This window comes from Nelusetta ayraudi, unplaced genomic scaffold (assembly GCF_046127955.1).
Source record: "Nelusetta ayraudi isolate G7.1 ecotype Tasmania unplaced genomic scaffold, CSIRO-AGI_Nayr_v1 ptg000070l, whole genome shotgun sequence".
Lineage (NCBI taxonomy): Eukaryota > Metazoa > Chordata > Actinopteri > Tetraodontiformes > Monacanthidae > Nelusetta > Nelusetta ayraudi.
Window position 1 is genome coordinate 7,593,238 of NW_027466120.1, and position 24,122 is coordinate 7,617,359.

The window sequence follows — 24,122 nt, forward strand, 5'->3', positions numbered from 1 at the left end:
GGCGTCAAAGGCAGGGAGGGAAAGAAAAGGAGAGCGAGGAGCATTATGGGGACAGCCAAGCGGTCGGCCTCTGGCAGCAGAGCCTTGGGACCAGGCTTTCTCGCACCAAATAGTCCAGTTTCAGTGAATGTAAAACGTGTGAAGAAAATGGCGTCATTTACAAATGAAAAGCGCTTTCATTTTATCATTCAGAGCTTGACTCGTGCATTGGTTCTAAGGAACAACATGGAGTGAAGCACGAATGAAGGAATATGACGCCTGGGGATGAATTAAATTTTTTCCATCTTTATGACTTCCGTTTATTTATTTATTTTTGCTTCTTCATTTTTGCTTTTTATGAAATAACTGTCAACACCAAGTCCCTCAAAGTGTCATTTTAGCCCTGAATTACTCAATCAAGCTGCCATCGTGCAACGCATATGGCAGAGCTAAAGTGTATTTTTTATTTTTTTATTTTCCAGCCATTGGTAGAAGATCCCAGTAATGGCATATTTGCACACTAACACGCATGTGCCGCCTCACTGACTTTCTAAATGTGAGTAATGTGTTCACATTCCTGACGGTGACGTGTTTCAACGGAGCCTCCAGTCTGCGATGTGCCTTCGGGGGATGCAGTGCTGAAATTCGGCACCCCTTCATTCAGCACACCTTTGGGAGGTTGGGTGGCTGCAAACTTTGCAAAATGGCTCCGCTCCTCCATGTGTGCTCAGCGCCAGTTGCAGATGGAGCCGGCAGTCTTAAAAGCAAAAGGAGTGAGTGCGATGTTGTGCACTGTACCGACTCTCGGGTGCCAATTGCAAATGAGCGGGGAAGGTTTCAAACACTAAATTGTACAATGTTGAAACATTCTTGAAAACCTGGCTGCTGACGAATGTTTAAACTGCACGATTATTTTCTTACTGTGTATCAGTGATTGGTTACCAGCTTGCAAGAGCGCCCGCTACTGCTCCGGAGTGTGGTCGTGTTATTTATTTGCATGTTAATGTGCAAAGGTGGCAAAAGTATTTACAATCTGCACTTGATTAAAAGTATGGATACTTTTTTGAAAAAAAAATACTCTACTAAAAGTGAAAGTACTGATTCACCTCCTTGACTCAAGTAAAAGTAAGAAAGTTCAGGTTCTGAAATATACTTGAGTCAAAAGTAAAAATTGTTTTATATATTTTTGCCATTATTGAAACAAAACATTTGTTGATAACTTAGCAAAAAGGGAAAGATTGTGGACTGAACTTTTTCTAATGTAAGAAGTAGAACGAGCAAATATTTGTGTATAAATGTAGGGAGTAAAAGTTAAAAGCGGTCAGAAAAAGAAATACTCAAGTACAGACATCTGAAAAATCACCTCAAGTACGGTAACAAAGTATTTGTACTTCGTTAGGTTCCACCTCTGTTCAAGTGACAGCACAAATTTTCTGACACTATTTATTTAACAGGGTGTTTTTTTCCTGAGTGAATTTTTGACAGTCAGCGCTTGCTGTAAACATTACTACAACATTCTGTTAGTATTAGTACAAACAAACAGCATAACCCTCCTATAAGGAAAGTTTCTTCTTTTCCAGCACCATGCAGGGCGTTTGATCCCCAGAGGTAGCTTTACAAAAAGAGCGCGCACCTTGCTGTCAAAGGACCGCACGGAGACATCAGCCGGAGCGCTGATACACGCTGTCACCCGCCGCCAGCGTGCAAAAGTCAGTGTTGTGAATTTGCGATGCATCCAGAAGAAATGGGTCGCATCGTTTGTTTTCCCTCACACATGCAGCCGAGCGCCGCTATCAGCTGACACAGTTATGTATGGCACAATGCAACGTGGCAAGTGTACATTACTGGTTTGTGAGCCAGGTGGACTGTCTGAAGAGGATTTTTAGATGCTCGTTTTTCAGCTGTCACCTCAAAGAGGTCCAAAAGATTACCTCCAACAAGTCACATTGTGCACGGCTATCTGGCCCGCGCAGAGCACAGAGGTAGGGCACAGCGTGTCTCTGGGAAATAACAGCTCATATGTCAAGGAAATTTGTGTCCTTGTCAATAAAGCCACATATAAGGAAGATTGGGCTCAAATGAATGTGGTCTCTGGAGAAATATCTTGTCAGGTGAGGCTTGGCGCAGCTCTCCACCTCAGGAATGTGTCCCTGTTGTTCCTCCTCAAACACCACCGCCCACCTCCCCCAACCTCCCCAAAATCTGCCATTGTGAGGCAAAGGAATGCGTTTGAAAAACTCGCTCCTTTCACGGTGAAGGATGTGGGGTGTCGCCCCATTTTTCTTCTGGGGCTGAAAGGAGGATGATTGCAGGGGAGAGAAGAGAGCTGTTAAACTCACCCATTGTAGTCATGTGCTTAGCTTTCGTTTTTGGGGGTTTTTCTCTGCACAAGCTAGGCATGCATTATATAGGGCCCAGACGGCACTTCAGGTAAATGCACATTAAAGAACAGGTTATTTGGATAGTAGCAAAATGTAAATATGCAGGAGCGTTCGCGCTGATTGATTGATTGAAGGAAGAATATACAGCTGTTGCACCGAATGCAAATGCAAGCGTCTGTCTCGCAAATTGTCAGTCAAACACTTTCATGATGAAAATGCATTTGAAGGGCTCCTGGAAAGCTCCAGTCGTTCACTCCAGGGAGTGAAAGACACAAAATGGGCAAATTACTGACGAGACGCATCAATCAATGAACAGAAGACCCTCGTTAGATTGATATTACATGACTGTCCTTCATTTCATTTCTGCATTTATTCTTTCAGAGCCTTTGAAGTGGATGAGATAAGCAGGGTCTGTTAATGACAGATTAAAGGAATTGTGTGGATTCAAATTGAAACGCTATCAGTTTTTTCTTTTACTTCTTTATGTTTCTCTGTGCTGCAACTACGCCACATGGCAGGGTGTGGCAGCACACACACTCAGAAGAAAGAAAAAAGGTGGTCCTACTCAGGTGCTCCACTCCCATTGGCCGGAGCGGTCCTCTGAAACCCCAATATCTGAATCAGGTAAAGAAAAAAGTCAAAGAGGAGACAGATGGCATTTTGTCAGTTGCACCTTCGGGACCTCAAGAAGACCTCTTTGAGCATTGTGCACTTTGATTTGCATTGCACCAACTCGTCACCAGGGAGCTAAACAACCTTATGAGGTAAGTTACAGCTTTTGAAGCAAGGTAAGGCATTCGTCGTTTCACTGAAAATCTAATTGTGCAAAGACTTCCATAACTTACACTGCGGTAGGAAAGTACTCATGGCAAATTTATGGAGATGTTTTCATCGGGTGCAGAAGAAAGAATTTCCAAGCCTAATTCATCTAAAAAAAAATTTAGAGGGCAACACAAATTTATGGGTGCAGGATTAAGTGTATCAAAGACATTTTTCTCTGGTGTGAGTGCAGGAAAATGGATGCAGTTCTGGAAGTTACGCAGCATTATGTCTTCCAGAGAGGTGGACAGACAGCAGGGCAGGCGGCTGCTGCTGTTGGCGTCGCCCGAATGTGGTGGGCTTCATGGGGTGGGAGGTGGGGGGGGGGGGCGGCTGCATCCGTACGGGGCTTGGATCGCTGATGACTAAACAGTCTTTTCAACTCAGGCCTGTGAGAACGTGCCAGAGCTCAGGATTCCAACAGCCGCCTAAAACCCTGGAGCCAAAGGACTGGGCAGGCCCGGTCTCGCTCGGGCTCCGACATGGGAAAAAGGGAGAGGCTGACAACCAGTTCCTGCTGCCTTCACTCCCCCCCCTTCCCCCCAAGCTTCAGGGGGCTTCCTCGTAAATCACACGGTCTCGAGTCGCCCTACCCCACAACAGGTGCCAGGGTCAGCCTCCATCTTGAAGCACCACGCTGAACGTGTATCTGTTGTAAATGCCTTTGCTGTGAGGCATCACTTCAGAGAAATCTACGACTACGCATAATTTAAATGTCGGATGGAAAGTAAACAAAGCTGCGTTGTGTGTGCATGCGGGTGTGTGTCCAGTATTTCAACAGCTTTCTGCAAGAATATTCCATGTGTTCTATCCTTCATTCCACCGGAGTCTGTACCTGTATCTGACCAGATTTCAGTGGTGTGAAGTGTAAGAGACATGGTAATACAGCTCCTGCCCTCGTACCACAAGCCAAAACTCAAAGACATCATTTCAACTCGACTGCATTCTCAGTGTTGGGAACTGAAGTGTTGTCGGGTTAAAAAATTCACGAAAGTCAGTGCATGTGCTTGTATGTTTTCCTCATGTTTCAAAATGATGAAATGATGGGAAGAAGATTGCGTCGTCTGTGTATTTATTTCTTTAAAAAAAAGATACCGAGTAACTTTTTTGATCTGAATAAATTCTCCCACCTTTAGCCTTGTGTTCCTCTTTCTTTTTCCAGTGCAACATCTCAAATCATTACAGAGCCATTATACCGCCCACACCCAAGCTTCTGTGGTTCTCAGCCCCTGAGCACTTTTTCTTTTTTTTTTCATTAGCCAACATGAGGAATTTGAGACTCAGCCCACACAAACAACCTTTACGGGTTGGCAAATGAAGCTTATTAACAATTTAAAACATGCCCTCGCCGTTGCCCACACAATAATGTCATTAAACATGTTCCTCCTTGCCTGAAATGAAAGCACATTTCTCCCTAGAAGTACACACTAACAGCCAAGGCAAACATCACTTTCTCTGCTGCTTGACTTCCCACTCTATCAGGCTCATGTGTTGCTCCATACATTCCGTATGCAGCCTCGCCATTCTCGCAGTATGAAAGCTGCAGGGCTGAAGGGGTTTTTTGTTTGTTTGCGTTTGTTTTGTTGTTTTTTCAGTGGCGACGCTTCAATTGGCAAAGTTCAATTGAGTTTAAATAAAACAAAGAGTTGCACCTGTGGTTTGCCGAGCATTACCCTCACTGCTGGGCGTCTTTTTTTCTGTTTAGCTGCTGACAATCAGTCTTCTTTAGAGGCTGTTTGAAATCTGAATTAATGAAAAACAACGACGACAACAACACAGAGGAAAGTAACATATTTTTGCCCCATGGTTATGCACACGGGCACACTCATTAAATATGAACGCATCCTCCAAGTCTCAAAGGCGATGGACGGACCCCTTCCCTCCACCGGCCTCCAAATGTATTTTCTCTAACTGATGTCCTGCTTTCAAGTGCATGTAGCTACGAGCCATGTTTCTCCCTGACAACAGTTAACTGTTAACTGCACTACATTGAAAGCCTAGAAATACACAATGTGCCAGAGTAATGGGCTTCATGTTGTGCTGTTTGCTGGACTGGAGGGAAGGTGTCTGCCATAAACTGTTTGAAATTGATGTTACAGGCACTTCAAACCGTCAATGTCTTTTAGATACTCTGTTTTAGATACTGTGTTTTCAAAAATTAAAAGCGTCCCTCCATCACAATGTGTGAAGAACAATTGTTTGTTTATACCGGAGAGAGAGAAAATCTAGAATTTGTCCTGGGCTCTATGAACCAAGATTAAAGAGTTATTTGAACAGTGAACAAAAACATTCTAAGAATACAGACAAGACAGAATGTTGGATGATTCATTTCTTGATGAGGCAAAGTGACGTGAAAGAAAATAAACTCCTGTGCAGGTTTGCAGTGGACAGTTTGAACCGAGTAATCTGACTTGACCATCACGATGCTTCCCATGAAATAAACTTTATTTTGCCAATACTTTTACCGCTAATTTAGCCAAGATGAAAGTCTGGATCGCCTGTTTGCTCCTCGCTCTTCTTTTTCCGAATCAAACATCTGGGGAGGACACAGGTGAGAGGAAGTGGTGCAGTTCCATCAGCAGCCAGCATGTTTTTTTGAGTAAAGAACTTAAAAGAAACAAACGGAGAAGATTTGTGATTTCTTTGGGAAAATCTTTATTAAAATCTAAGTGCGTATTATTCAGCGCAAGTCTTTGCTACTTGAGATCCCAGGCATGCACTAAAACGTCTAGTGTCACCACATAGGCCTCGTTATCTGCAATGTCAGTGTATTGATTGCTGTGTGTTACGGCTGCCTAGTGGCACAAGACATCGGCGCCCATCAACTGGAGCGTTTAGTGGAGCTGCTGACGCCTCAAGAGTGTGAGGACCTTCTGCGCACTCTGTCTCACCCTGAGGAGAACATCTTCCAGCACGTCGAGAAGCTCTCACCAGAAAATAACCAGCTCCACACCCAGTCCAGAGCTAAGAGGGCCGCTGCTTCTTCTGCAGCAGGTAAAGTGTCAACACGTACGCGTCCTGAGACCCAGGAAGACTTTGGTTCCATCTATCCAGACAGACCTGTTAAATCTAATGACCATGTTTACGCGCTCATAACACAAAAGTCCAGGACGATTCAAAAACAGTACAAGTCACGTGAGTTCAATGTTCGCTCCATCAGGGTTAATTCGGCAAACGTATTTCCAACGAGTGAGACATTTTTTCCTGATTTGACATTAGCTCTGATTCAAAGAAGACTAAACCTGCCTTGAGCCAACGTGCAAACTTTATTGCTAATTAGGAGAAGTTTTTGCTGGGAGGAAGCCTATAAAGTGCCCCAGAACCTTGGATGCGATTGGGCAAACTATCACACTCAAGCCAACTAATTAGATCCGTTACCGCATGAAGCAAGTCATGCACTGTGGTAGTTAACAGGACTCGTCAAATAATGTGTGACGCAGTGGTGCCAAATGAGACTTCCGAGCCGCTTCCATGTGAAAATGCCACCCAGTTCTGCTAACTGTGCCGCTAATCTCGGCCACTGTTGACAGCTTGTCCTGGTCTTCTTCTGTGGTTTTTCAGAGCAGCTTGGAGCAGTCGCTGATCAACTCAGTTCACTTCAATCCATGAATGAAAATTGCTTATGAATTCATGCAAATGATGAAATGACTTTATTTTGTGGGGGTCAGTATTATGGATGAGCTTGTAGAAATTTGAGCAATAGGAGCTTCTGGATAAGGTGAAGGAATATCTCTCCAGACCAAAAAACAAAAAAGCAAATATTTAGAGGACTGAAAATTTGGTCCCCTCGGATCAGCATGTTGTTTTCAGGAAACCATTATGTGGAAGAGATTGCACCGGCTTGTCCAGCAGCGCGTCTGTTTCTCACATGTCTAGTGCAGCTCGGGGAGTTTCCTTCGCGCAGGCTGCCTGTCAGGCACCCGTCTGTCTGAGGGCCATATGCTTTGTGTTTCCCAGGTAGTGAGGCTCAATGCCGGGCGGCCCTGACAGACTGGCTGGTGAAGTACGGAGAACAGACTTATTACGACAGGCTCTCCCGTGCTTTGCAGCACATCGGCAGAACAGACGTTGCCATGGGTGAGTATTTGATAAGAGGCGGAAATAAACACGTCTTAAAAAGCAGAGTAACCAGGAGAGAGGCTACCGTTCTAATGAGGTGTAAATTGGAATGTGGAAGATCTTAGCGTCGTCCCTTGAGAAAAAAGGAAAGTTGGACCAGCGAGCGCATCATTCTGGGACACGGCAGTGAGTTTGCAAAAATACGTGTTCATTTTCACTGGAGGAGGCCTCCTCGGGACCTAGACAACATTGAATAATTGCTTCATTACTGCGAGTTTGGTTTTAATTGGAACTTTCAGACGTGACATATTTTGCACACTGCCAGTCTCTGGCATGTGTTGCAGTCCAGTGTGCGCACAACTCCACAGCCGAGTGGCGATGGATAGAAGGAGGTGTAAATGATCTGACAGAGGACTCAGTGGAGCTGACACCATCCACAGTTAAACCATCTGCTCCTTTCATCAAAAACGGGAAAAAAAAAACCAACAAGCAGCGAATGAGAAGATAAATTATAAGACACGCGCGTGCGCTTGTGTGTGTTGGGTTGGGCTTTGATAACTGTGCGGACGCAGGATGCAGCAATTACTGTTCGCTCGATGGCAGTTCTGAAGAAATCTCTCGTACGCCCAAGCTGAAGCAGTTTGTTCTGTAATTTCTTTTGTGTGTGTGAAGGACAACAGTTGTTCCCCTGCCAGGATTAATTGCACAGAGGGCAGAAAGAAATATCTTTTCACTGGGCCTTGTGCTGGTGTTTTTGTTTGTTGTTTGTTTGTTTTTTGCAGAAGTGGGAAAGAACATTAACCAGGATTTATCCCTGAAGTTGAAGCGCTTTGTTGAAGACTATCACAAATACGCACAATCATTGAACATCCCGAAGGGGCAGCCAAAGACTGCGGACCACCAACATGGGGGCCAAAGAGCCAAATACAGGAAAGGTAATTTGTACCACGGCTCAAGAGCGGCACGTTAGCCCAGTGCAAGAAATAGAATTAGCAATGAGGAACCAAGTCTTGACATGTGTCTCCAAATCAAAGGGCTGAGTATCTGTGGCTGTTGGTGTCATGAGGAGATTACTGGCCTCTCCCTCTGGAGGCTGTCTGAATGACAAACGATATAATGTTTCAGCGAACCATGAATCTATTAAGTGTTTAGATGAGATGCCGGATTAGATTCGGAGGCCGTGGGCGTGCTTCCAACTCATTATTCCTCAACATCAACACTCTCACTAGTATTTCCCAAGATACCTAGAAATTTAAAAATGTAATTATCACCTGTCGTTTTTTTTGTTTTTTTTAATCCTCCGTGGCATTTCATTCACGTTAAAGCTTAGCAAAAAAATAAAAAACTCCCACAGTCTATTGAAGAATGCCTGTCCTGTTTTATGCCTTATGTGTTTTGTGTCAGTGAGGGACGTCGATTGGCGCAAATTTGATTTGATTGTGGAGAGGGGTCCAGTCTCTGCATACCAGAAGGGGCCTCTGGTCGTACTTCGGCCAATTTTCTACGGCTTTCTGCTGGGCTTTGGAGGTTCTCTGTTGGTGGCCCTTTCAATCTTACTCATCACCACCCACATCACCCAGAGAAACCCACACGGCTACCGCCCTCTAGTCACCAGCAGCTCCAGGAGTTAAGCGAATGGCCACAAATGTGACCATGCAAATTTTCCCCTCCTGAAAGTACGTTGTAATATTTGATGAATTAAAAGTTCAAAGTTCAAAGCAGACTTCTTCTTCTTCTTCTTCTTTTGTGTTTTAGTTCTCAGACAAGTGTGTGGAAGAGTGAAAGGTATTATATTACAGCCATTTTCAGGTGTGCATTTTTCCTCCGTGTGTCCAGTGGAGTTCCTCTATGCCTACTAACTAGCTTCCTGCTAAAACTGATGCTTTTTTGTACCTTCCAAATGTTCAGACACCTAACAAGATAAGCTTCAAAACAATGACAATGCTACAAAATATGTAATTTGCTATTCAATAACGCTTACATTTGTTGATAATAAGAATACTAACATGTAACATGTGGATGATAATGGCCATTTGTATGGCTACCAAGTAATATTTCATGTTTTTTCTCACTTTAGTTGGCCAATTCTACAGTTTTGTTGCAGCAGTGTCTTCCAAAGCTGGGCCGTTTGTCTGTTCCTTTGGTCTGGTTGTCACAAACCTGACCGTTTTGCACTACCTTGGCTAGTTTAAGACGCAAATCACCTTGATAAATGGCGCAAACCAGCACATCACACACATGACGCCATGAACAATGTTTTTGACTGGCAGGCAATCATGATATAATCATGATAAATTATAATTATTACATTTAATAATAATGAATAAACAATAATTAGATTATATTTGATAATAATGAAAGGATAATTTGATTCTATTATTCATTTATTTATTTATTTGCTGTTTTCTTTTTTCTCTCTCCAGTTTTCTGTATTAGCATACACTTCCAAAAAGGTAACGCAAGAAAGAAAGGTCAGGATGGACTCCACTGACAGTCTAGAGACACATATCGTTGCTAGAAAACACAGACAAAGGGATTTTGCATAATACTAATATATACATAATATGCAGCAGTCTCATTGGCTACTGTGAGTGGACTCAGGAACTGGATTTCCTCGTACCACAGCTAATAAAGACAAATGCAACTAAAGTCCGTCTTTGGATAACACCGTCGTCCATGCTGCGTATTCCTAGTGTGCTATGTATTACTGTCTTGCCAGCAGGACCAGGACTAGTGTGTGGCAGATGCGTTGGAAGGCGGCCCTCACACCAAAGGTTGTTCCGGTGTTGCTGTGATAGCGATGCCACTTTCCATTTCCCCTCCAAGTGACGGCAACGTGCCCGTCTGGCATCGGAGAACAACTAATTATCCAGCCTGGCGCCTGGCGCCGCGCAGCCTGCCGATACCTCCACAGGCGATCCAAAAAGGCTAATAACAGTAACAATGCTCGCAGACAACGGAGCACTCTCGCTTTGCGACGGCGGCTTCTGGCGGGTGACAGGAGCCAAACAGATACATGGTGATGTTTTTTGTTGTTTGTTTGCTTTTTTTTGTCCCCCTTAAACGTGTGATTTAGGAAGGTTAGTGAGTGCCTGAGATGGGAACGTTAAAGTTGGCTTCTGGAGCATCTGAAAAAAAAAACAAAAAAAAAAACACGGATTTCGTGCGTTTCCCAATGCAATGACCGACAACTTTGCACGAGGCACGTATGCACTTTTTTTTAGCCTCTCGTTCCTCCTGCTACCCCTTAATTTTGCCTTTTCCAATCAAACTAATTGCTTCATTACACAAATCTGGCCTAATGTGCTTCAGGAGGCAGACAGCCCGGATTAACAGTAGCACTAAGCAGCAATTACAGGCAATTAGTTCATAAATCCAGGTTTGAACAAATGGTGGTGCCAGGTGCGGTCACATGGGCGGCGCTCAGCAAGAGGCCAAGGAGGCACTTTGGTTTCCTATTTTTCCAGCGAATGTTAAACCCAAATGTGTGTTTTTTAAAAAAAAACACGTAACATGGTTTCACAGCTCGTTCTGCTCGCCATGTGTTGTTTGGACAATGTTTTGGTTTCAACTTAATCACGGAGCATCTTCACAGGTGGCACAGCGGAAACTCCTCTTCAGCCAAACTTCCTCCGCTAGGCAGTTTTCTCCTGCCGGCTGTCGGTGAGCTGCAGGTGCTGACTGCGACAGGATCACCCGCTGTGGGCTCACCTGTGTCTGAGAGGAAAGCCAAGCCTGCTGTATGCCTGAATGACTGAGGAAGAAGAGGGCGGGTGGGGGTGGAGGGGCACACGGGCCCCCGCATCATGGCTCCGGCACCCCTTGGCCACAGCCCAGATCCCATCAGGAAGCCGCTGCTAGCCGGGGGAGGAAGAGAACCATGTTTGGGAGATATGTAGCCGAGTGTGCAGTTTCACACTCTGCAGAGTTCAATCACGGGATTGTCTCGTCTGCCCTTTTCGCTCGCGTTCCTCTCGCAGAGCTCGGTAAGTGAGCGGTTGACTGGGTCGCAGTTCATTTCACGCCATTCTCATGCAAAGGGACGAAGTCAACGTGCTACGGCGCAGATCCTCAGTCGCATCCGTTCTCATGTAAAATAGGATTTTATTCTTTTTCTTATTTCGCGAGGGTTTCTTGGGGTTATTAAATAGTTGGTGGAGCAGCAGCCTATCAAACTGCATCCTCTGGGGACGACACATCTGCCGCTTGTCATTGGCTCAGCACAGTATAAGGAGTCAACCATTTGTATGGTTAAAAAAAAAAAAAAAGAGTAGACGGTGGCGTCATCGCGTCCTTGATGCGTCGAGGCTGAGCGTCCCGGGCCACAGCCTCAGGGGTGCACTTAGTGACACTAAAGGCTTTAACTTCTCCCCACCTCCCTCCATTTGCATCTTCATTCATCTGCGGGGGCCACTGAGGTGCCGCAGTCCCCACTCAGCCATCACTCTCCCTTTTGCTCAATATATATGGATCACAGGAAACAAGATCACAGCAGCAGCTCCTCTGCAGCCGCACTTCCTTTAATCGTCTCAGCTCAAGCTCTCACAACTTTGTCTTTCTTGGTTTCCTCGGGGGGCGTTGAGGGGCTTCAGAGAGTTCTTTAAAGTTTTAACTGCTGATCAAGACAGGAAACGGCTCTGTGGGGCTACAGGTGCAGCCGCAGTGCCATCCCGTGGTCGTGCTCAGCCATTGCAGCTGCAATGGCTCACTCAGAGATGCATTTTTTAGGGTGGAGGGGTTGTGGGGGGGGTGGGGGGGGGAGATGTTGGTTGTATTTGAGGGTTTTTTTTTTGTTACAAATTGTTTTTATGTAGTTTGGAATTTTAGGCTTATAACCATGTCAGGGATAATTAGATCAGATGGTTATATAAGGGACATCACATATTTTGCACCAAAACGTCATATTACAAAAATAAATACACAAGACTGGATTATATATACTTACTGCATCACAAATATATTTTTAGCTCTCAAAGATTTTCATTTTTTTTTAATTATTAAAGTTTTTTTTAATGATGTCTGAACCTCACAGCAAGCTATGCCCCAGTTTAAATGTTGTTGTTTAATGTTTAATTGTTGAAAAAAAAAAAGAGGAAAAGAATGAATGAATGGTAAAATGAAATGAAAGGGGATGACGTTTGGTCAATGGATTTCGTTTATGCTAGATTTCCTCTTTTAAATTTTTCCATTTTTGATCATAATTTTATCATGTCATTTCTCATTTCACCATATACTGCAAATTATCAAGAAAAAAAAAACAAAACTATTCTCACCTTTTTTTTCTTTCAGTACCAAAGCACATAAAAGTAGGTGCACAATTCTCCTGCAGGTTAAATTGTTTAAAAAAATCAAACTAATCTCATGAGGCCTGAGGCTTTGTGTTAATCTTCATGAACACAGTAAAGCCAGCGATCATATTGATCTCTAGTTTAAGCGTTAATAAATCAAGACTAAAAGTTAAATTCCCCCGGTGACACGGGAGCTGTGAGCGAGAGGTAAACAAAAGCTGCCCGATGCTCAGGTAATGGTCTGTCTATTGAGATAAAAGCAGGAGATTTTTCCTCTGAGCTCCAGACAGGTGCATCCCCACAGGGCAGGAGAAGACAAGTGAGCCCTTTCAAACAAAACAAAAAAAGTTAAAAAGCACTGAAATTCAAAGCCTTGTTCCTCTGCTATCCTCTATTCCATTTGTACTATAAGCATTAAGGTCCATGAGTATTGTACAGGACAGCTTTACCAAGTGCTTTCACCGTCGAGTTCGCCGGAAAGCTAATTTGCAAATGTTTGTGTCAATGATTCTGATAGATTGTGCGAGACAAGTGGGGGGTGGGGGGGGAGGTAATTTCACTAATGCCTGTCTGGCTAATGGTCTCGGCGCGGTCGGCCTGACAGACACTTCGCGGCTGGTCTTTTGTCTCGAAAGTCACTGGCGAGTGTGAACTGAGCCGAGCGGAGCCGCTTCCAACGGCGTCACGGCGGCTCAACTCCCCCACAGACGCTGACATCATCGCACCTCGGCTTCTTGGCGGCCTCAACTAAATGCACACAAGCTTTGTCACCTCCACCATCTACTGCAAAATACATTTACATATGAGCTCTCACGTGATAACACACACACACACACACACACACACACACACACACACACACACACACACACACACACACACACACACACACACACACACACACACACACACACACACACAGGGAATCCTGGCAATGTCCAATTCCAACCCCTGTTGAATCTAAAGTGCCTCAGACTGATGCGCTAAATTGAAAACTTTCTAATGGCCCCTCCAGCCCCCGAGTTTATCACGAAAGCATTCTCAGAATAGATGAAGTAATTGCCGCGCAAGCAATCAAAAATTATGATTGTGTAATAACACTCACGACCCTCCCGATGACATGTCGCAAAGGCGCCACGCGGCTTCCTCCCGTGCCGCAGCGTTCTAATGAGTTACCTTCGAGTTGCACCACACTGCGTTGTTTTTGCATTGTCTTGTCTAATTTCCCCGCTGATACTGAACGGCTCAGCGAGGAGCTGGTATGTGTGGGCCTCACACTGCGGGTTTCATCTAATAAGAAGACGGGGGAGCAAACAGTACCTGCTGCTCTGTTTAATGAGTTGATGGGTTGATAAAACACCTCTCTGATGGCGCCCATTTGCATATCTGTCTAACATGATAGCTGCAAATCTGTCTTTTTCTTGAAAGCGCGCTCAGAAGGTCAAATTTAGTTATCTCTGGCGAGCACTATCTTCTTGTGACAGCTGGCTGATTGTGCTCTCTATGGAATTGAATTTCGCCTGCGCTACCTCGAGAACCCAACTCTCTGCTTTTTCCGCATGAAAACGCAAAGGTTACACGTCACGCGTGCAGATGTTTGTTGGGCATCGTTCGCCTCTAACTGCGTTCTCATTTTTAGATTTCACATTTTAGGCTGGATGCATTTTTTTTTTAAAAAACAGTGTGATTAACGCAGTGATTACTTTTAATGCGATAATTGTACCGTGAAATGAAAAAACTTGAACGGCATCTATGAGTTGCCAAAGACGAAAAAACACACACACACACACACACACACACACACACACACACACACACACACACACACACACACACACACACACACACACACACACACACACACACACACACACACACAAAAAAAAAAAAAACCTGACACGCACCTTGCACAGCATTTTTCATCAGACATGGGGTCGTGGTTTAATTTCAGCATAAGTAATTAACCATCCTCCTTCATGCCTTAATTAATTAGCGGAGAAGGTTCTGTTATCGCTGCTCATGATTGCTGTTGAACCGGCGGGCACAATGCACAACATGAATAATATAATACCTGCTGTCAGTGGTCAGATTTGCCCTAAGCAACTTTGTAAACAAACCCCGTCCAAAGACCATTTCCTGATGTCGCACGGTCAAGATTTATGACACACTGGCCGCAAAGTGGTTCGGTAATGTAACGTAATAGATCTTCAAACATATGTCAGCAAAATGCATATTCAAAGCACTAACTGCTGCGCCTCGATCAATGTCAAAGAGGCATTATTAGATTTTCCAGAGGTGGTTTCGGTTGCTTCATCATGCTCATTACCTCAGATGGCTCCTACAAATCCCACATCCCATTAAAGACACATCACTCTTTATGAAATTTGGCTTCTTGGCTCTTTATTAAAGTGCTCTAAATTTAAATATTGATTCCAAAAGGTCAGAGATGAATATTCTCACTGGGACGGCAGTTTATAAAAGGCAAGTGCTAAACGACAAGGTCCCATGACTCAAAGTGGAGACTCTCTTTGTAATAATGAACCGCCGGGCGTGTAAACAAATTTAATGCATAAATCTCTTCATTTTAAATTCCTAAATGGGACACAGTTAATTAAACTATCATGGTCAATGAATGTGCAAGGGGTGTAAAATTAATTTTTTAGTGAACTTGCAATTACAGAGATTGAGAAGCGCGTTCCTTATTTCAGCATCTCATTCAGGGGGGGTGAACAAGAAGCATTTAATGATTCGCTGTGTTCATCGTCACGTACGAAACAAAAGGGCTGTTCTTTCATACGTTAGACAAGATTATTGAGGGAGCAGGCCGACTGAGGCCTCACACAACAAGGTTGAGGGTCTGATCCCCGGGCCTGAAGCCTTTCTGTGTGGAGTTTGCATGTTCTCCCTGGTGTCTGCGTGGCTTCTCCATGGTTTCCAAAAAAAAAGATGCATGCAATGGGGATTTTTTTGAATTGCGAAGTGGCCGTAGAAGTGACTGAGAGTGCAAACGGTTGCTTTTCTTTCTATGAGGCACTGCTGTAACACCTGGGATAACCTCAAGTGACCCCTGCAGCCCTGAGTGCAGGAGAAGCAGTGATACAAAATGAATGAATGAATGAATGAATGAACGTTACAGACAAGGTGCAATTTAGCACAAAAGTCTAATCATCAGTTCCCATTACTTCATGATGTTCACGTGAGGGATGTTAACCGACAGTTCAGGGTCACCATTTCATCCCACTGATTAACCCCAAATTCTTACAATCCATTACAGCCTGAGGGGGGAGAGACACCGAGAAAGTGCAGGGAATTCAACAGGTCTTTGGTGAGAAATAGAACAAAACTGCACTACAGCAGCACAACTCAATGAAGCAAAATTAAAAAATAAAAAATAAAAAAAAATCCAAAATCTTAAATAAGCTTAGATAAGAATTTAAAAGGGCAACAAATAAATCAGAGTATTTTTGCAAGAGGTGAACTGAGTAACGTCTGACTTCATCCCTTTTATGCTCATAACATCACTCAACGTGCAAAGCAGTAACTGTCTTTGTGTGCTGTAATGCAGTCAATGGTGGAGAAAAAATCACCACTTTGCACAAAAAGCCAAGGGCATGACACCTTTGCTTCACTGCAATTAGGCTAATTAAATATTCAGAAAAATAATCCACTTTAAAGCCATTGGAACCAATAAAAACATTTCAAAATATGGATTATATTCATTCAATCATGATCAACCCAGGCTACACACACCTTCATACTAAGACAACAAGGAGGAACAACAGTATGTAAGCGAAAAATAAAACCGTTGCATCGCTGTTTGGGTTCGTGGGGACCAAAAACAAAGCTGTAATTTCTCTCCCAGTCGAGCAGGAAATATAAACTGGTCAGTACCTTACATGGCGTCATCCAGAGACGCTGACAGCTTGGCGCTTTTTGTCCACAAGGTGGCGGTAGCAGTAGCAGGAGAACACGTTCATGGTGGAGTTTGAGTGAATGTCCCACTTAGACAGAGGAACGGATCCAGAGGGTCCAGAGGAACTCCGAGCCCTCACTCCAGGATGGTTCAGAGGGCCATCGGGTTGTCCTTCATTTCAGGAACTTCCTTTTACGTCCTGGCGAAGCTTGTGCGATTAGCTGGGTTAGCTCAGTGCAGCTAGCCTCCTGTCAATTGCACACTCGTTTGACGAACGAGTGGCTTCCTAAACTGCAGTCCGGTAAACGTCAGGCCGACGCGTAGTTTGAAACTCCCACCGAAATGTCCTCGCAGATTATCCTGCCATAAATCCCGGACGTTAGTGGCATTGTTTCTTCTTCAACTGTGTATGTCCACACCATGCTCCCTCGTGATTTGTGCACCTGTGCACACTGTCGTCGTCTTCTTCTTCTTCTTCTTCTACTACTCCTTCTTCTCTCCCTTTTATGTGTACACACACTCACATCAATTGTTTACAAAACCTTCGTGCCAAGCATTTCTCTAAAGAGATACCAGTCTCACTGTTGTTGCCCATGTGCCCATGAAACAACACATGCGCAACATTTTTGACATTCATTATTTTTAACCCATGAAGTTACCACACAATGAAAAACATGCATTTAGACACTTTTAACCTTTTAATCGTATTTATTCCTATATTTAATTTCCTATGTTTATCTATTCATGCACACTTTTACCTGGGCTACAATAAGAAACTGTATTGATAGCAACATGTGTTTAGGGAGCCAAACATTTGAGAAAAGATGAAAACAAAAAGAATTAAAACACATACAAATAGTCTATTATTATTGATATTATTAAATTCCCCCCTGGTGAAGGCCTGCGGCGGTCCTCACATGCCAATTCGTCATCCAACCTGGGTGTAAGGTGGGCAGGGAGCGTTCCAGTGAGGAGCCCAAGGAGAGGTGAGCAGAATGGAATAAAACAGAATGTCTAAGAGACAGAGCAGCTGCGACGAGTCTCCCTAAAGTGCTGCTGTTCACCTGTACATTATGAGAGCTGCTACTGAAATCTGTAAACCGAAGTAAAGTGAATCTTAGCAAATTTTGAAACAATGGAAGTGGATGAGTTCCGATTTCCAGCTTGGCCAGGTTATCCGGTTTAAACGGGTGCTGGCTCTGAAACATCTTATCTTGCTTGGTCTGAATGGATCTGTTGGTTTTCTCCTGATTGAGCAAAGCACTTGGAGACACCCTTGGTTGTGATTTAGCACTTTATAAGTAAAGATTGATTGATTGATTGATTGATTGATTGATTGATTGATTGTGTTAATAATGATAACAAGGTCCCTGGACTCCAGAATAAAGCTTGTGACCAAAAAACTTTGCTGCAAAGGTCTGACGTGCACCAGAATCCCAATGTCTCCATGTCTTCATAGCGTCACAAATGCATTCGTGTATCACCCACCAACAGGACAGTCAGCCTGCTGCTTGGCCTGCCACAACAGCAGATTAATTCTGCTGGTGCATCTGCAGAACAATTAGGATTATTTTGCCTCTTGCAGCTTCTTTCTGGCATAGATGTTAGGAAAAAAAAAAAGAAAAAGGACCAGAAAAGGAGGTGGAAGACAACAAAGTGCTGATGTTGTGTAATCCCCGTCTGATTTGTGCTTAGCCTCCATGGGGACGTAGCCAGACTGCCCAGCCGACTGCACCCCACAGCTGTGGCCGCGCACACGCTCAGTTAATTACAGGAGCACTTCTGTACGACAGCGCAGTCAGCAGGACCTCACCGCGCTTCCTTGCGAAACTGCTTCTCATTATCTGCTCAGCTCTTCAACCTGTTGAAAGGGTCTCCTGTGCCGCCACGCACCACCAAGCTATTTAAGCCATTAACCGATTGCTGTGGCCAGTCAAAAACTTTATTTATATGAGCGTTTTATTTCAATAAGAGCAGTCAGCAAAAAAGGCACAGGGTAAAGTTTGGAACGCAATTGGCCAACAATACATTGCCGTAGATTTGCAGAAGTCATTATTCTTTTTCTGTCCTTCCACATTGCAGCAGTCAACACTTAGAACATCTCCTGCAAGAGGGAAAATACTTAATGAACGATGACGCTGCCATGAACAAATGTGACATAGGTCAAAATGATCAAACTTCATACCAGCTCTAGATCCTCATCCATGTTCAATGAAACCTCCCATCTCGTTTCATCTCCCTGCAGTCATGAAAAATGTGGATAGAAGTGACACAGGCACAATCATTTAAAAATTCCCGGTCAACCAAACGTTTTTCGACCTCCAGCAGCAGCACACACACATGTTGCAGTTGCAGTGGGTAACTAAAATGAGGGATGGGGGTTTTCATTTTAATGTTAAAATACAAACAGCGGCTGCTTCAGATATTTTACCACTAGCTGTCGTAGTTGTGCACTACACAGGGTACAACGTAGCTAATAGGCACAGGTCACATCCTCAGTGGCCTCTCCTGAAGCAAGCTTTGACCTTCGATAAGTTGTCAAAGTTATAGAACAAACATTACCCTTTTGTCGGCTCTTTCAAGTGACAAAGTGGGTGGATAAAGTTGCAAGCGAGTCCTCCTTGAGCCCCTCCTGGTGTACTTTTGCATTATATTTTCAATTTAAGCCACCGTTATGGGGTGCAATATTATTGATAGCATTGACGTTGACCATTTGGCGCCCTTTGTTATGGACAGACAGAGTACCTGAAAATGTCTTTTTAGCTGAAATGGCAGTAAAGCTTACTCAGCAGTAGAGGAAGAAAACATCTCGCCTCTCGAGTGTAATGTGCAGTGTGACCTTGGTGTAACTTACTGCTGTGTTTGTTGTGGCTCATAATGCGTCTCGGGAACCTTTGTGATATTACTGTTTACCCTTGTCGAGTCAGATAAGCGGACAAAAGCTGTGCCTACAGTGGAATTTGTTATGTGCAGCTTAAACCTTGCTTGCCTACCTGTGTTAATCTCTCCATACATCCCCAACCTTGGAACCTTTGAACAGCAGGCGTTTGTATGATGTGATATGTTGTGAAAAGGATTTGTATGCGCTGTTGTGAAAAGGATTTGTATGATAAGGATATTTTATGCAGTTTTGCCCACCTTCACAGGGCCGCATCGCTCCCCAGTGGTCTGCTGAGCAAACAGAACGGCGTCGTGGAGAGAAAGGAAGAGATTATTGCGGGCAATACTACCATCGTCAAAAGCCCCTCCGGCCTCCAACTCCTCGTACACTTGGGCTGCAGGCGTCATATAAAATATCACACAGAAAGACAGGAGAATTTCATCAAAGGTAATGTATATAAAGAGAAAATGATTGCCATTATCCATGTGGGGGGTTGCAAATGTTTATAGGTAATCAATGATCACTTCTGCAAAATAGGCATTCACGCATGAGAAAACAACACATTATGTCCTCCTTGCATTTTTGCAGTTGGCAATACTATTTAAAAAAAAAATTGATTGTCAATACAATACAAAGTAAACGCTGGTTCAGTTTGTAGGTAATGGTGCTTTTTTTATAAATATATAAAGTATTTGATTTAAGAAAGAGCAACATTATTTATTCACTGGGGTGGAATGATTCCAGATTATGCTCTCCTTCTTCTCTTCCTTGATCGGTTATATGTGTTCTGCTTTGTATGTCAGCATATCACATGATGGCATCACAACGGGGGGAGAGGTGTATGCAAGAACATGTCTACGAAGCAGGCAACTGCTTCACAATGACTTTAAGTGTGACGTGTTGATACTTTACCTTGAACATTAGCGAGGTAAAGGCTGATGCCCAGCATCCTATAACTGGAGTTCATCTGTAAGGCAAAGGACTTTTTATTGAGAATGTGTCTTGGTAAGCATGTTGTATGATGCGGGAGATAAAAACAAAAATAAAACCATTTTAATAAACCAAAGTTTGGAACCTTTATCAACAGATTGATGCCCATGAGGTCAATGAAGCAGACTCCTGCCAGGTCAAGGATGAGGGTGTGGAAAGGCACTGGGTGGGCCTCCAGTGTGACCTCAGTGGGGCTGGCTGACTCTCGGTCAGGTGCCTGTTCTTCCAGTTCAATGTCATCGCAGTGGAAGTTGGCATAACTGGTGGGAGGTTCGGGCCACTTGGCACTGCCGTCATTCTTGTCAAAGTCAGTTTGCAGTTCAAGCTGAGATATGGTCTAGATTTAGGGGGCATACATGTACATGTAGATGTTTGTTCAGTGGAGGTCAAGGGTGCGCTTTTGTTTTACTTTCTTTTTTTTTGCACCAGTATCTCATATAATTAACCCTACCTGTATCTTCACGTTAACCAAAGAACTTAGCTTTCTCCTCTTAGTCTTCTTGGCATCTGACACCTTTTCCCGATGTTTCTCTTTCTCCAAGAACTTCTGTCTGGCCAGGATAAGTTTGCCAGGGTCCAGCCCAGTCTAAACAGATGTGTAAATCAGAATAAAACTAAACTGAAACTTTTTTTTATCCTGAGAAAGACAATAAAAACACAGGTTTTAACTTTACCTTTTTGATGACCTTCTGTCGAAATATTTCAGCATTTGCAAAATAGAGTGGCGAGCAGTAGTTTACAATTTTTACACCTGTAACTGACTTTGCCTGTGGAGTTGATACAAAAAAGAGGCAATTTTCCAGACAGAAAAAATATCAACCAATATACAAACAAGTCTGTCATCTGAAATACCTTGCTGTAGACCTTTGGGTTCCTGTAGATATCTGTTGCCACAATCTGAACCAACTCAGAGCCATTGCGACTGCAAGTAACACATTGTTCCAATTAGTGATACATTTGGCATTTAGTTCATACCGCACACTCCTGTTTTGTTGGAAGGTCTCCACAAACTTTCACTTACAACTGTGTCTTGAATATCACTACCAGTATGGAGAAGCCCACTCCTATAGCCACGCCATAAGGCAAGCTGAGAAAAAATGTGGCCAAAAACGACACCACCCACACACACTGGAGGTGAAAAACAATAGAATCCATTTAAAATATGGATAATAGAGCAATGCAATGTTGCACCTACAACTTCAACTTACGCAGTCCAGTTTGTTCTTTTTCCATAAGTAATAGGGATCAGAGAGCTGCAGGAGGGTGTTCTTCAGATTGACTGCAATTAAAGCTCCAAGCACCGACTGTGGAAATCAAAATCAACCATCATTCTCTCCTAAGGGCTATTAGTATCTCTCCTGTATTCTCTTACTTTTGGAAGAGGGGTTAGGAAGGCTCCCAGTGACAGCATGGTGACCATAACTACCAGCATCACGCACATACTGGCCAACTAGGAGAGGCAGCAACAATGTGTAAGGATTAATAAGATATTTATTATAAAGGACCCAAACAGATTGCACAATACTTGACCTCAAATGCTATAAATGTTCCACAAAGGTTCACGACGGTGCTCACCTGTGACGTTCCACCAGCATTGTCCACAGCCAGGGTGACAGACAGGGCACAGCAGATCACGTGGATCTTAAAAAAGGAACCCAGGAAATTGCTGCAGCCCAGAGCCAACATTTCCTGCCAGAGAACACACAAAAGCATGTTAACAAAATGAAGTGAGGTACATGTTTTAAACCGGTGGGTGATATTTTTCAACCTGGTTGGGGTCCACATTATATCCATGCTTAGCTGCCAGGGTCCTTCCCATTGCTATGTTAATGACATACCCGACGATTGCCAGGGAGAAAGCCGTGCTTAACATGTCTTCCCATAGACTCACTCTCGGCAGAGTTGGGGCTGGAAATCTGGGGGAGGACAAGACAAATTGGAACTGAGTTGTAAATAGCTGCTTGAGAAACTTGAATTAACTGTCCCATCATTACCCCAGTGGAATTTCTCCCACTACGTCCATGTGATAGATCTCAGGAAGGTGCAGAGGCCCTGAGATAGCTGTGGCCAACACTACCTGTACTGAACAGATGAGTTGCATTGGCAAATCAACAAAGAATTTTAGAAACAATTGCTACTTCATATGGGGGGTAGAGGGGAAACAAAAAATGACTTACAACAATAATTTCAATTGGAATAGGATAGGGTAGCTTATGGCGATAGCATGCACTCAGCTCTTTCACCACTATCAAAACTGCAGCGCTGACCAGGGCAAAAACCAGCGAGGCAATGTTTGCATCAGGGAGGCCACTGACAATTCCCACGAGTGTCTGCGAAAAGGAATTCACATTGTGTCATTACAGAAGCTCTTACTGCACAAGGAAACCATAAGAAAGTTGATAGAAACGTACATAGATGACTGCCAGTGGGCCACTGTAAGGTGGCACGTGGATGCCAAAGATGTACTTCAAGACTGAAATAAGGATCTGCAAGCCTGCAGCAGTCATGAAACCTCTGATGAAGGTCTCTGACAGATAGATGGCTACGAACCCAAACTGCATGAACCCCAGGCCGATCTACAAACATGGAGTATGTTTAACGTTGACATTGCATCGTACAAATCACATACGTTTTGCTTTTTAAAATAAGAAACTGTCTCAAAGACCTGTATAAGTGCAGTGAGACAGGCCAAGGTTCCAGATATTCCCAAGCGAACTTCATTCATCAGGGCTGTGTCCACGACTGTTGTGTTTAGAGTGGCGTTGAAGTGACTGAAGTCCGACTCCGGGGCCAGCTGAAGGCACACAATTCCCACCATAATGCTGAGGACAGCAAATGTACCTAAAAAAAACAACAAAAAAAAAATGACTGTCACGTCTGTTTTCATGGCCTCCCAGGAAAGCTGCAGCTGATGAGCAGTGAGCAGCTTTTGTAACTTATCACTGTCATTGCATGAAATGGCTGTAGCTAAATCACTCTGATTTACCCGGGACCATCTGGTGAGCGGTGCCCATAAAGAAATAAGGGATGAGGGGAAAGAAAGAGGAGTAGAGGCCGTTGACAGGAGGGAGGTTCGCCAGGAGGGCAAATGCCATGCCTGGAGAGAAAATTCTTTGTAACATAATCAAATAATAATTTTATGACACAGAGCAGAAATAAAGACAGGAGTCTTACTCAACCTTGGGGAACTTGAACTGTGCCGGCACTGACCCCACTGATGACATCGTACAGCAGGTTTTCCTTCACTTTGTATTTGGGGAGCCAGCACAGGACAGGCAGATGTCTAAATAACAAGCTCCTGAGTCTCAACACAGAGCATCTGACAGGAGCAAACAAGGGGAAAAACTCTTTGAAGAGTTCCGGTTTTCAGTTCAAGTTGTCACCTAGAAAAGCTCTCTAGCACATGTCTAACATTTGTTGCTTCAGGGCACCTCTCTTGTTTGATCACAACACATTTGTCAGTTTCTCTGTGATAGGAAGAGGTTTACTGCATGGTTCCGTACCTGAAGAGTGTGCCAAGTCTCTCTCCAACAGGGAATTGACGACTCTTCTTGTCAAAGTCTCTGTCAAAGTCTGGAAGGGTGTATGCCGATCTGTCAATCACGTAGCGAGGGCGGTCCAGGTGCATGGTTGAATAATCTTCAAACACAATAACGCATTTTTTCAAATATATAATTGATATATTTGGTTAGTTTTCTGAAAATAAGAGACTTACTGCTACATTACACCCACTATCCGTTTCAGATCCATTATGTCAAGTTTAATGCTGCATACCATGTAAATAACTGGTCAGGTTGTGTGGGGTTTTTTTG

At 43.8% G+C, this 24,122-nt stretch overlaps 2 protein-coding genes and 1 long non-coding RNA gene across 5 annotated transcripts; 2 read left to right on the forward strand and 1 right to left on the reverse strand.

The window, feature by feature from the left end:
• Positions 1-2,829: 2,829 nt before the first annotated feature.
• LOC142898943 (uncharacterized) lies at positions 2,830-4,314 on the forward strand. The gene is made up of 2 exons (XR_012928667.1): positions 2,830-3,124; positions 3,567-4,314. It is a non-coding gene; the product is annotated as an uncharacterized LOC142898943 (long non-coding RNA).
• Positions 4,315-5,550: 1,236 nt separating this feature from the next.
• Positions 5,551-8,960, forward strand: tmdd1 (transmembrane and death domain 1). 3 transcript variants are annotated; one of them, XM_076042253.1, is made up of 5 exons: positions 5,551-5,730; positions 5,979-6,173; positions 7,137-7,256; positions 8,021-8,173; positions 8,643-8,960. In XM_076042253.1, exons 1-5 carry the CDS (start codon positions 5,661-5,663, stop codon positions 8,867-8,869), a joined length of 765 nt encoding a protein of 254 aa, XP_075898368.1. In that variant the 5' UTR covers positions 5,551-5,660; the 3' UTR covers positions 8,870-8,960. The 3 variants fall into 3 exon arrangements, with proteins under 3 accessions (XP_075898368.1, XP_075898370.1, XP_075898369.1); XM_076042255.1 differs by lacking the exon at positions 8,021-8,173; XM_076042254.1 differs by lacking the exon at positions 7,137-7,256.
• An 8,870-nt stretch (positions 8,961-17,830) lies between these two features.
• Positions 17,831-23,941, reverse strand: LOC142898783 (solute carrier family 26 member 9-like). The gene is made up of 20 exons (XM_076042000.1): positions 23,814-23,941; positions 23,490-23,629; positions 23,297-23,407; positions 22,976-23,151; positions 22,722-22,886; positions 22,488-22,640; positions 22,305-22,387; positions 22,079-22,226; positions 21,886-21,999; positions 21,683-21,760; positions 21,519-21,614; positions 21,332-21,438; positions 21,163-21,232; positions 20,985-21,077; positions 20,762-20,896; positions 20,396-20,647; positions 20,233-20,287; positions 19,578-19,714; positions 18,625-18,678; positions 17,831-18,543 (listed from the first exon to the last, which is right to left on the reverse strand). Exons 1-20 carry the CDS (start codon positions 23,936-23,938, stop codon positions 18,532-18,534), a joined length of 2,304 nt encoding a protein of 767 aa, XP_075898115.1. The 5' UTR covers positions 23,939-23,941; the 3' UTR covers positions 17,831-18,531.
• Positions 23,942-24,122: the final 181 nt, after the last annotated feature.